The sequence below is a fragment of the Salvelinus fontinalis genome, chromosome 5 (genome assembly GCF_029448725.1).
Source record: "Salvelinus fontinalis isolate EN_2023a chromosome 5, ASM2944872v1, whole genome shotgun sequence".
NCBI lineage: Eukaryota > Metazoa > Chordata > Actinopteri > Salmoniformes > Salmonidae > Salvelinus > Salvelinus fontinalis.
The window spans coordinates 61,284,744-61,297,243 of record NC_074669.1 but is presented as its reverse complement, the minus strand read 5'-3'; the positions used below and the strand labels follow the sequence as shown (position 1 = coordinate 61,297,243).

Below are 12,500 nucleotides of genomic sequence, written 5' to 3'. Positions count from 1 at the left end.
CAGTAGGTATTATACTCCCAGTCAGATACAGTAGGTCTTATACTCCCAGTCAGATACAGTAGGTCTTATACTCCCATTCAGATACAGTAGGTCTTATACTCCCAGTCAGATACAGTAGGTCTTATACTCCCAGTCAGATACAGTAGGTCTTATACTCCCAGTCAGATACAGTAGGTATTATACTCCCAGTCAGATACAGTAGGTCTTATGGTCCCAGTCAGATACAGTAGGTCTTATACTCCCAGTCAGATACAGTAGGTATTATACTCCCAGTCAGATAAAGTAGGTCTTATACTCCCAGTCAGATAAAGTAGGTATTATACTCCCAGTCAGATAAAGTAGGTCTTATACTCCTAGTCAGATAAAGTAGGTCTTATACTCCCAGTCAGATAAAGTAGGTATTATACTCCCAGTCAGATACAGTAGGTCTTATTCTCCCAGTCCGATACAGTAGGTCTTATACTCCCAGTCAGATACAGTAGGTCTTATAGTCCCAGTCAGATACAGTAGGTCTTATACTCAATTCTACAGCAACCAGTTGACAGTCCTGCTGACACTGTTGACAGCATCTCTCTTGCTCTCAGTGGTAATCGCATCAAACTGTCAATACTGCACTCTTCATCCTTCTTACATCTTGAGTCAAGATGGACTGGTATAAGTTGCAACCAACCTAAAGAGCAATTCTTCTTTTTTTCCCTCTCTCAGCCAATCACAATTTCCAATGTGTTGGGATACATTTTACTTTAACCCTGAACCTGACCCTAAAAATAACCTGAAAGCTGTTGCCCATCAACAGAGCTACAGTTGATAGTTTGTTGATAGATCTGTAGAACACATATAGGGAACTATCCAAATAAAGTGTGACCAAACAACGGGATACAAGATTATCTCGATGTTTTCTAAAATCTCTGTTATTCCGTTCACACTGTCCACAACAGTACATTACTATCTTCACTCCTCTAACCAGGCTAACGTCTCCTGTTAGTGATCCTGCCGTTGACGGAGCGGGGTTTCCAGTCCGTAGCTGCCTGTGTAATGTTTATCCCAAACTAGTCTCACACTCCTCTGCTACTGCTGTGTGTGTCTCTCTCTCTGTGTGTGTGTGTTGCTCTGCTACTGTTTGATCAATACCTGGCACAGACGCCAGCTGCTTGTCCTCCCCCTGTACTCTACTGCTGCTGCAGTGCCTCACTTTGTTAGAGAGCAGCAGGAGTTGGATGGATGGAGACTACTAGGAGGACTCTGGGTCAACCCCGATAGGGTTTAATAGTGTGTAGTAGTGTGTAGTAGTATGTAGTAATGTGTAGTAGTTTGTAGTAGTGTGTAATAGTGCGTAGTAGTGTGTAGTAGTGTGTAGTAGTTTGTAGTAGTGTGTAATAGTGTGTAGTAGTGTGTAGTAGTGTGTAATAGTGTGTAATAGTGCGTAGTAGTGTGTAGTAGTGTGTAGTAGTTTGTAATAGTGTGTAGTAGTGTGTAATCGTGTGTAATAGTGTGTAGTAGTGTGTAGTAATGTGTAGTAGTGTATAGTAGTGTGTAGTAGTGTGTAATAGTGTGTAGTAGTTTGTAATAGTGTGTAGTAGTTTGTAGTAGTGTGTAATAGTGTGTAGTAGTGTGTAATAGTGTGTAATAGTGCGTAGTAGTGCGTAGTAGTGTGTAGTAGTGTGTAGTAATGTGTCATAGTGCGCAATAGTGTGTAGTAGTGTGTAGTAGTGTGTAATCGTGTGTAATAGTGTGTAGTAGTGTATAGTAGTGTGTAGTAGTGTGTAGTAGTTTGTAATAGTGTGTAGTAGTGTGTAATAGTGCGTAGTAGTGTGTAGTAGTGTGTAATAGTGTGTAGTAGTGTGTAATAGTGTGTAGTAGTGTGTAGTAGTTTGTAATAGTGTGTAGTAGTGTGTAATAGTGCGTAGTAGTGTGTAGTAGTGTGTAGTAGTGTGTAGTAGTGTGTAGTAATGTGTAGTAGTGTGTAATAGTGTGTAGTAGTTTGTAATAGTCTGTAGTAGTTTGTAATAGTGTGTAGTAGTGTGTAATAGTGTGTAGTAGTTTGTAATAGTGTGTAGTAGTGTGTAGTAATGTGTCATAGTGCGTAGTAGTGTGTAGTAGTGTGTAATCGTGTGTAATAGTGTGCAGTAGTGTGTAGTAGTGTGTAGTAGTGTGTAGTAGTTTGTAATAGTGTGTAGTAGTGTGTAATCGTGTGTAATAGTGTGTAGTAGTGTGTAGTAGTGTATAGTAGTGTGTAGTAGTGTGTAATAGTGTGTAGTAGTTTGTAATAGTGTGTAATAGTGTGTAATAGTGTGTAGTAGTGTGTAATAGTGTGTAGTAGTTTGTAATAGTGTGTAGTAGTGTGTAGTAGTTTGTAATAGTGTGTAGTAGTGTGTAGTAATGTGTAGTAGTGTGTAATAGTGTGTAGTAGTTTGTAATAGTGTGTAGTAGTTTGTAATAGTGTGTAGTAGTGTGTAATAGTGTGTAGTAGTGTGTAATAGTGTGTAGTCGTTTGTAATAGTGTGTAGTAGGGTGTAGTAGTGAGACATGTTGAGTAGCTACAGTTTTGACTATGTGTGAAGGTTAAGATGGAGGATTTCCCTAACTAACTGATTTGAAATCAGTCATTGTCATTAGCTACTGACTAGTTTCCGTTAGCCTGCACCAGTACCCTCAAACTACACTCTGGACCTCCAAGACAGTCCACTGCTTTTTTTCATTGTTCCCCTCTAATCCTGGGACACCAGGTGGGTGTAATTAATTATCAGGTAGAACAGAAAACCAGCAGGCTCCTAACCACGTTAAGGTCAAATAACCCTGATCTAGTATGCGATTGGGGCTCCATTATGCAATGTGCTTATGGGTGATTATAGGATGACTCCAATACAGTGCAGGCTCGGGTGATAGACCTAGTACCAAATCTATGTGTGAGTTCGAACAGTGCTGGGGAGAGAGATGCAGTGTTGGGGAGAGACATGCAGTGTTGGGGAGAGAAATGCAGTGTTGGGGAGAGAGATGCAGTATTAGGGGGAGAGATGCAGTACTGGGGAGAGAGATGCAGTGCTGGGGAGAGAGATGCAGTGTTGGGGAGAGAGATGCAGTATTAGGGAGAGAGATGCAGTATTAGGGAGAGAGATGCAGTACTGGGGAGAGAGCTGCAGTATTAGGGAGAGAGATGCAGTATTAGGGAGAGAGATGCAGTATTAGGGAGAGAGATGCAGTATTAGGGAGAGAGATGCAGTATTAGGGAGAGAGATGCAGTATTAGGGAGAGATGCAGTATTAGGGAGAGAGATGCAGTATTAGGGAGAGAGATGCAGTATTAGGGGGAGAGATGCAGTACTGGGGAGAGAGATGCAGTGCTGGGGAGAGAGATGCAGTGCTGGGGAGAGAGATGCAGTGTTTGGGAGAGAGATGCAGTGTTGGGGAGAGAGATGCAGTATTAGGGAGAGAGATGCAGTATTAGGGAGAGAGATGCAGTGCTGGGGAGAGAGATGCAGTATTAGGGAGAGAGATGCAGTGTTGGGGAGAGAGATGCAGTATTAGGGAGAGAGATGCAGTGCTGGGGAGAGAGATGCAGTATTAGGGAGAGAGATGCAGTGTTGGGGAGAGAGATGCAGTACTGGGGAGAGAGATGCAGTGCTGGGGAGAGAGATGCAGTGCGGGGGAGAGAGATGCAGTATTAGGGAGAGAGATGCAGTGTTGGGGAGAGAGATGCAGTACTGGGGAGAGAGATGCAGTGCTGGGGAGAGAGATGCAGTGTTGGGGAGAGAGATGCAGTATTAGGGAGAGAGATGCAGTATTAGGGAGAGAGATGCAGTGCTGGGGAGAGAGATGCAGTATTAGGGGGAGAGATGCAGTACTGGGGAGAGAGATGCAGTGCTGGGGAGAGAGATGCAGTGCTGGGGAGAGAGATGCAGTGTTTGGGAGAGAGATGCAGTGTTGGGGAGAGAGATGCAGTATTAGGGAGAGAGATGCAGTATTAGGGAGAGAGATGCAGTGCTGGGGAGAGAGATGCAGTATTAGGGAGAGAGATGCAGTGTTGGGGAGAGAGATGCAGTATTAGGGAGAGAGATGCAGTGCTGGGGAGAGAGATGCAGTATTAGGGAGAGAGATGCAGTGCTGGGGAGAGAGATGCAGTATTAGGGAGAGAGATGCAGTGCTGGGGAGAGAGATGCAGTATTAGGGAGAGAGATGCAGTGTTGGGGAGAGAGATGCAGTGCGGGGGAGAGAGATGCAGTATTAGGGAGAGAGATGCAGTGTTGGGGAGAGAGATGCAGTACTGGGGAGAGAGATGCAGTGCTGGGGAGAGAGATGCAGTGTTGGGGAGAGAGATGCAGTATTAGGGAGAGAGATGCAGTATTAGGGAGAGAGATGCAGTGCTGGGGAGAGAGATGCAGTGCTGGGGAGAGAGATGCAGTGCTGGGGAGAGAGATGCAGTGTTGGGGAGAGAGATGCAGTATTAGGGAGAGAGATGCAGTATTAGGGAGAGAGATGCAGTGCTGGGGAGAGAGATGCAGTGTTGGGGAGAGAGATGCAGTGCTGGGGAGAGAGATGCATTATTAGGGAGAGAGATGCAGTATTAGGGAGAGATGCATTATTAGGGAGAGAGATGCAGTATTAGGGAGAGAGATGCAGTGTTGGGGAGAGAGATGCAGTATTAGGGAGAGAGATGCAGTGTTGGGGAGAGAGATGCAGTATTGGAGAGAGATGCAGTGCTGGGGAGAGAGATGCAGTATTAGGGAGCGAGATGCAGTGTTGGAGAGAGATGCAGTGTTGGAGAGAGATGCAGTGCTGGGGAGAGAGATGCAGTATTAGGGAGAGAGATGCAGTGTTGGAGAGAGATGCAGTGTTGGAGAGAGATGCAGTGTTGGAGAGAGATGCAGTGTTGGAGAGAGATGCAGTGCTGGGGAGAGAGATGCAGTATTAGGGAGCGAGATGCAGTGCCCAGTGCAGCCTGGCCAACAGACACCCACCGTCAGCTGACAAAAGGCTGACTGCTCATTTGCATGTTTGGTGACATGCCGTCCGGTCAGACTGAGTCGGGTGTATAAAAGAGCCCGGTGTCTCCATCCATGCGAGCATTGTGTCCTCTGTGGCTGGACCCCCGCAGCCCACTGCAACACTAAACAGATAGGCATTTTCCTTTTACTGTTACGCAACCATCCTCCTGTCTGTCTGAAATGTACACACACAGGCCTTGTGTTGCTTTGCGTTCTGTTGTGTGTTTGAGGTAGACGTGCCGAGTACAATGGAGGTATTGTATCTGGGGATTGTAAGCGGGAAGTGGGCTCGCTCACTGATTTCCATTGCAGATGGACTCTGGTATCTGGGATGATAGTACGCTTACAAGTGATCACAATCGCATTGCTCTTTTTGGTTATGCAAATCCTTTAGGCAATATGTGCGTTTGACTTGATCATGGACTAATCCTTTTTACAGGAACCGTCCTGTTCCACAGTTCATGTGAATACTGGGTCGTGTTCAGTAAGGAATAACATGTTTTAACTGTAGTCAATCAGTGAAGTTAGTACCAACTCAACTTGCTCAATAAGAACACAGCTTTTTACCCTACTACTGAACATAGCCCTGTCTTAAGGGCTTGTCAGTCTGTAGGGGCCTGTCTGTAAGGGCTTGTCTGTCTGTAGTGCCCTGTCTGTCTGTAGGGGCCTGTTTGTCGGTAAGGGCCTGTCTGTCTGTAGTGCCCTGTCTGTAAGGGCTTGTCTGTCTGTAGTGCCCTGTCTGTAAGGGCCTGTCTGTCTGTAGTGCCCTGTCTGTCTGTAGGGGCCTGTTTGTCGGTAAGGGCCTGTCTGTCTGTAGTGCCCTGTCTGTCTGTAAGGGCCTGTTTGTCTGTAAGGGCTTGTCTGTCTGTAGTGCCCTGTCTGTCTGTAGGGGCCTATTTGTCGGTAAGGGCCTGTCTGTCTGTAGTGCCCTGTCTGTCTGTAAGGGCCTGTTTGTCTGTAAGGGCCTGTCTGTCTATAGGGGGCTGTTTGTCTGTAGGGGCCTGTCTGTCTGTAGGGGCCTGTCTGTCTGTAGGGGCCTGTTTGTCTGTAAGGGCCTGTCTGTCTGTAAGGGCCTGTCTGTCTGTAAGGGCCTGTCTGTCTATAGTGCCCTGTCTGTCTGTAGGGGCCTGTCTGTGTATAGTGCCTGTCTGTAGTGCCTGTCTGTAGGGGCCTGTCTGTCTGTAAGGGCCTGTCTGTCTGTAAGGGCCTGTCTGTCTGTAAGGGCCTGTCTGTGTATAGTGCCTGTCTGTAGTGCCTGTCTGTAGGGGCCTGTCTGTCTGTAAGGGCCTGTCTGTCTGTAAGGGCCTGTCTGTCTGTAAGGGCCTGTCTGTCTATAGTGCCCTGTCTGTCTGTAGGGGCCTGTTTGTCGGTAAGGCCCTGTCTGTCTGTAGGGGCCTGTTTGTCTGTAAGGGCCTGTCTGTGTATAGTGCCTGTCTGTAGTGCTTGTCTGTAGGGGCCTGTCTGTCTGTAAGGGCCTGTCTGTCTGTAAGGGCCTGTCTGTCTGTAAGGGCCTGTCTGTCTATAGTGCCATGTCTGTCTGTAGGGGCCTGTTTGTCGGTAAGGGCCTGTCTGTCTGTAGGTGCCTGTCTGTCTGTAGGTGTCTGTCTGTCTGTCTGTCTGTCTGTCTGTCTGTCTGTCTGTCTGTCTGTCTGTCTGTCTGTCTGTCTGTCTGTAAGGAGGCGCCAGGCAGGGAAATTGATAAATGATAACCTGAAAATGACATCACGGTTGTTTTGGACTCAGAGTACCTTGTTGTCCCCTTTCACTGCAGGAACACTGAGAGGTTGTTTGTTTGTGTGTGTTTGTGTGTGTTTGTGTGTATCTGGTTGAGAGTGTGTCGGGGGTTGACTGTGGTGGCCCTGTAGAGTTGATCTTTTAGGCGCTGTCTGTCTGGGATCTCACTAGGGGCCTATTGAGAAGAGAGAGAGACAGATGGAGAGAGACAGAGAGAGAGATAAAGAAAGAGAAGAGAGAGAGGGAGAGAAAGATAGAGAAAGAGAGAGTTAAGAGAGAGAGAGATACAGAAAGAGAGAAACAGAGAGAGGGAGAGTTTCTGTTACAAAGTTTTTGTCCTGCGAGTATCCTTGAGAAGCTAGTGAAAATAGGGCACACTGATAACTGCCTGCTGATTGGAGACCACATACCACCTTTGTACACTTGCTACCAGACTCCCTTCCCAGTAACAGAAATAACACACATTTAACACAGGGACTGACACAATCAGGCTGTCTGGATAGGTGAACATCCACAGTCAGGCTGTCTGGATAGGTGAACATCCACAGTCAGGCTGTCTGGATAGGTGAACATCCACAGTCAGGCTCTCTGGATAGGTGAACATCCACAGTCAGGCTGTCTGGATAGGTGAACATCCACAGTCAGGCTCTCTGGATAGGTGAACATCCACAGTCAGGCTGTCTGGATAGGTGAACATCCACAGTCAGGCTGTCTGGATAGGTGAACATCCACAGTCAGGCTGTCTGGATAGGTGAACATCCACAGTCAGGCTGTCTGGATAGGTGAACATCCACAGTCAGGCTGTCTGGATAGGTGAACATCCACAGTCAGGCTGTCTGGATAGGTGAACATCCACAGTCAGGCTGTCTGGATAGGTGAACATCCACAGTCAGGCTGTCTGGATAGGTGAACATCCACAGTCAGGCTGTCTGGATAGGTGAACATCCACAGGTGAATTGGGGTCAGGTACAGGCAATTCCAGCGTTATGTATGTGACATTTGCCTGCAAAATCACAAACGAAATGGCTCACAGAATGGACATACAAAACGTAAACAAATGTGTATGTATAGTTCCACTGGGAGGACCGTATACCCAGAAAACATACTACTAAATATTGGCACTGGGGGGACCGTATACCCCAAAAACAGACTAGTAAATATTGGCTTATAGGCGTTACAGGTGTTAAGTGAACTGGACAAGGTTTTATGAGGAGACTGTATTTATTTGATTTATTAGCTAAACTGTAAATACAGAACGAAGGGTTGGCCTCTCTCTGTCTCTGTCTCTGTCTCTGTCTCTGTCTCTGTCTCTGTCTCTGTCTCTGTCTCTCTGTCTCTCTGTCTCTCTGTCTCTCTGTCTCTCTGTCTGTGTCTCTCTCTCTCTCTCTCTCTCTCTCTCTCTCTCTCTCTCTCTCTCTCTCTCTCTCTCTCTCTCTCCTCCCATTCCTCTCTTTCTCTGATGTGCAGCCTGTCTGTCAGTCAGTCTGGCTCTGCCTGTGTAAATGTCAGCTGTATTAACTCTGCCCCCCCCCTCTGTTCTCTCTTCTAGATGACCATCTCCCTGCAGGGGCTGGAAGGACCAGCAGCTAAGGTAAGGAGTCCCTTTCAATCTCCAGCCATTCATTCACAACAACCAGCACAACACATAGAGAGGAACTAGCGGTGGGAGGAAAACAAGGAAAACCATGAACAAGAAAAGGGTTGGGAGAGAGGGAGAGAGAGGGAGAGAGAGGGAGGGAGGGAGGGAGGGAGAGCAAAAAAAGAGGGAGGGATGGAGAGAACTAGGGGGTTAACAAGCAAAAAGAAGAAAAAGGGGGGTGGAGAGAGAGAGAGAGGGAGGGGTGAAGAGAGAAAGGGATGGAGGGAGGGAGGGCTAACAAGCATTCTGAAAAAACAAGGAATGTCCATCTCACACTGTGTTGCTACCTGCTCTCAAAGCAGGGTTTCTACATATTGGATCTGCTGTTTGTCCAGCTCCTGTGAAAAAGGTGTGGGTGTGTATACTGCCAAACCCTCTCCTGGTATCACTAACACGCTAACTAACCTTGAACTAACACGTAAAACAGCCTCGGACTTATGTACCTATAACAAGCATCTTCAGCATGATATCCACTATGGATTAGATAACAGGCCTCATTGCCAAAATCCTAAAGTATCCCTTTAAGTGCTTCACTCCTGCTAGCCCACAGTCTTCACTCCTGCTAGCTCACAGTCTTCACTCCTGCTAGCCCACAGTCTTCACTCCTGCTAGCCCACAGTCTTCACTCCTGCTAGCCCACGGTCATGTGGATGTTTTGGTCAAAGTGGTCAAACCAGTAGCCTAGTGATTCAGCGGTTTTACACGTCAACGATGATGAATGTGTGGAAAGACCAGATGAAGACTTCCTAGATAACGTTTATTTTCTCATTGCAGACGACTGTGTCTCCAAAGGGTTCAGACATGGGAACCATCAACAAGGTTAGAGATGTATTCTGTTTATGTCTGCTATCCACTGTTTCTCAATAAAACGTACAGTGCATTTGGAAAGTATTCAGACCCCTTGACCTTTTCCACATTTTATTTCGTTACAGCCATATTCTAAAATGGATTAAATAGTTATTCCCCCTCGTCAATCTACACACAACACCCCACAATGACAAAGCAAAAACAGGTTTTTAGAAATGTTTGATAATTTATTAAAAATAAAAACATTTACATAAGTATTCAGACCTTTTACGCAGTACTTTGTTGAGCACCTTTGTCAGTGATTACAGCCTCGAGTCTTCTTGGGTATGACGCTACAAGCTTAGTACAACTGTATTTGGGGAGTTTCTCCCATTCTTCTCTGCCTCTCCTCTCAAGCTCTGTCAGGTTGGATGGGGAGCGTCGCTGCACAGTTATTTTCAGGTCTCCAGAGATGTTCGATCGGTTTCAAGTCCGGGCTCTGGCTGGGCCACCCAAGGACACACAGCATGATGCTGCCACCAACATGCTTCACCATAGGGATGGTGCCAAGTTTCCTCCAGACGTAACGATCGTCATTCAGGCCAAAGAGTTCAATCTTGGTTTCATTAGACCAGAGAATCTTGTTTCTCATGGTCTGAGAGTCCTTTAGGTGCCTTTTGCCAAACTCCAAACGGGCTGTCATATGCCTTTTACTGAGGAGTGGCTTCTGTCTGGCCACTCTACCATAAAGGCCTGATTGGTGGAGTGCTGCAGAGATGGTTGTCCTTCTGGAAGGTTCTCCCATCTCCACAGAGTAACTCTGGAGCTCTGTCAGAGTGACCATCGGGTTCTTGGTCACCTCCCTGACGAAGGCCCTTCTCCCCTGATTGCTCAGTTTGGCCGGACGGCCAGCTCTAGGAAGAGTCTTGGTGGTTCTAAACTTCTTCCATTTAAGAATGATGTAGGCCACTGTGTTTATGGGGACCTTCCCCAGATCTGTGCCTCGACACAATCCTGTCTCTGAGCTCTACAGACAATTCCTTCTACCTCATGGCTTGGTTTTTGCTCTGACATGCACAGTCAACTGTGGGATCTTATATAGACAGGTGTGTGCTTTTCCAAATCATGTCCAATCAATTTAATTTTCCACAGGTGGACTCCAATCAAGTTGTCGAAACATCTCAAGGATGATCAATGGAAACAGGATGCACCTGAGCTCAATTGAGTCTCATAACAAAGGGTCTGAATACTTGTGTAAATAAGGTATTTCTGTTTTATATTTTTTATGTTTTCTAACATTTCTAAAAACCTGTTTTCACTTTGTCATTATGAGGTATTGTGTGTAGATTGATGAGAAAATGTTTTTACTTAATCCATTTTAGAATAAGGCTGTAACGTATCAAAATGTCAAAAACGGAATGGGTCTGAATACTTTCCGAATGCACTGTGTATACCTGCTTAAGTAAAGGTAATGAATACATTTTTGTTTGACGCTAACACATCTGACCCACTCAACTATTCAAGGGTTTGATGACTAGTTAAGTAGTTAAATCAGATGAGATGGTGCTGGGCTGGAACAAAAAAGTGCAACCCTGGGGGGTACTCGTCTCCAACCCCACAACTGGAAATTTGAGAAACACCCTGCTCAAGCTAAACGACCATGTACGTTGTTGTCATGTCATGTCTTGTCCACTAGGGGGTGAAGGACCAAGCTGGCTCAGGCAGCCAGCCCATGCTCAGTCATAAGTACTGTCCTGGGGTCAACAACAACCCAGGCTACCTGTGTGAGACGGGCCACTGCTGTGGGGAGACAGGATGCTGCACCTACTACTACGAGCTGTGGTGTGAGTAACAACCAGTAGAGTACCAGCCAAGAGGCTTGTCTTGTCAGCATTTGCTGTCACACAGCTATACCGATGCATTGTGGTATGTAACCAGACCAGATTGGGAGCTTAACATGAGCAAGCCCTTAAGGCTGGTCCTCCGATCAAACTAGACGGTTTGTCTTATTATGGTATAATACATTTCAATTTATAAAAGCTTTTTCAATGTGATTATGCAACTGTATAGCTACCAGAGGCTGTGCAATAATTGGGATTAATAAAGTTGCTTGAATTCAATTCAGTGTCTCTGTGTGTCTGTATCCTGCAGGGTTCTGGCTACTGTGGACCATTGTGATTCTGTTCAGCTGTTGCTGTGCCTACCGCCACCGGCGGGCCAAGCTGCGTATCCAGCAGCAGCAGAGACAGAGGGAGATCAACCTGATCGCCTACCACGGAGCCTGCAACTACCCTGCGTCCATGTTGGACCTCAGTACGTATAGCTACGGTCGCCTCTCTCCCTGGTCCTTTCATTGTCTGCGTCACCTTATCGTCTTATTAGCAGACTTGGGTTCAAATAGTATTTTAAATGTTTGCTCATTTGCTTGAGTCTGTCTAGGGTGCTAGATTGGTTGGGTTTGAACTTTTGGGACTATTCCATTGGTTGCATTGTGCCAGGGAAGGTCAAGGAAGTACAACTTAAAGCCCCGATGCAGACTTCTTAATTTTATTTTCAAACGTAAACAACTCCAGATATATTTTTGTATCATTTGTTTTCCTGAGCCTCCTTTTGCCATTGAAATGCTCAGTCTGATCGTGTGGGTGTGTTGATACAAATGTTAATATACAGTATTTACATACACAACCCTGACTGGCAGATAGGAGCGTCTAGACTCTAGAGCCTACCCCGCGTACCCCTTCAAAGTAGGAGGATACATATGCAAATAAAAGATGACTAGTCATTGGTCAGAATAATCAGATCTGATTGTGATGTCATGATCTGGGCCAAAAACTCCATCTCACCTGAACAGGCTGAAATTCCAGGATTTATTTTCAAACAGCTCTTACACAAAAAGGGCATTATCATAATTTTCTCAATTTCAGACTGTCATTTCGACCTCATAGTTTGTAAATATCATTAAATAAAACAATACTTTTGAATGCACTGCACAATGACTATTTTGGAGCTTGGTGTCTCAGTCCCTATTGCTGCTCATGTAACCCTAGTGGTTAGGAGAGGAGATTGATTATCTGTCATGTGTTATACTGTAGGTTTCCTGGCCTCCTTCAAGCTGCCGTCCTATGAGGAGGTGGCAGCCCAGCCCCCCTCACCCCCTCCATCCTACAGCTCCGTCTTTGCTCTGCAGGGGGCGATGGGGGGCGCCACCGCTTACACAGCCACCCCTTACGGTTCAGCCTACCCCCATCACCACCAGCAACAACCCCCCGGCCCTCCCTCCTACTTGGTTAGCTCCAGGGCGGGCCCCAGCGGTGCCGGTGGTGGCCTGACCTCATCTCAGAGTTCAGACAACTACACCAG

General features: G+C 46.4%; 1 protein-coding gene across 9 annotated transcripts in view; it reads left to right on the top strand.

Moving 5' to 3' along the window:
• The window catches only part of LOC129855974 (proline-, glutamic acid- and leucine-rich protein 1-like), a 27,729-nt gene that overhangs the window by 6,181 nt on the left and 9,048 nt on the right, over nt 1-12,500 (top strand). Inside the window, exons 2-8 of one of the 9 annotated variants that reach the window (XM_055924103.1) lie at nt 8,265-8,306; nt 8,654-8,703; nt 9,129-9,173; nt 10,293-10,403; nt 10,837-10,984; nt 11,292-11,453; nt 12,233-12,500. The exon at nt 12,233-12,500 is cut by the window's right edge and continues 9,048 nt beyond it. In XM_055924103.1, the coding sequence (XP_055780078.1) occupies nt 10,873-10,984; nt 11,292-11,453; nt 12,233-12,500 (542 nt within the window). In that variant the 5' untranslated portion in view covers nt 8,265-8,306; nt 8,654-8,703; nt 9,129-9,173; nt 10,293-10,403; nt 10,837-10,872. Of the gene's footprint in view, nt 1-8,264; nt 8,307-8,653; nt 8,710-9,128; nt 9,174-10,292; nt 10,404-10,836; nt 10,985-11,291; nt 11,454-12,232 lie in introns of those variants that run through there. The other 8 variants (XM_055924102.1, XM_055924096.1, XM_055924100.1 and 5 more) reach the window with 8 other exon arrangements.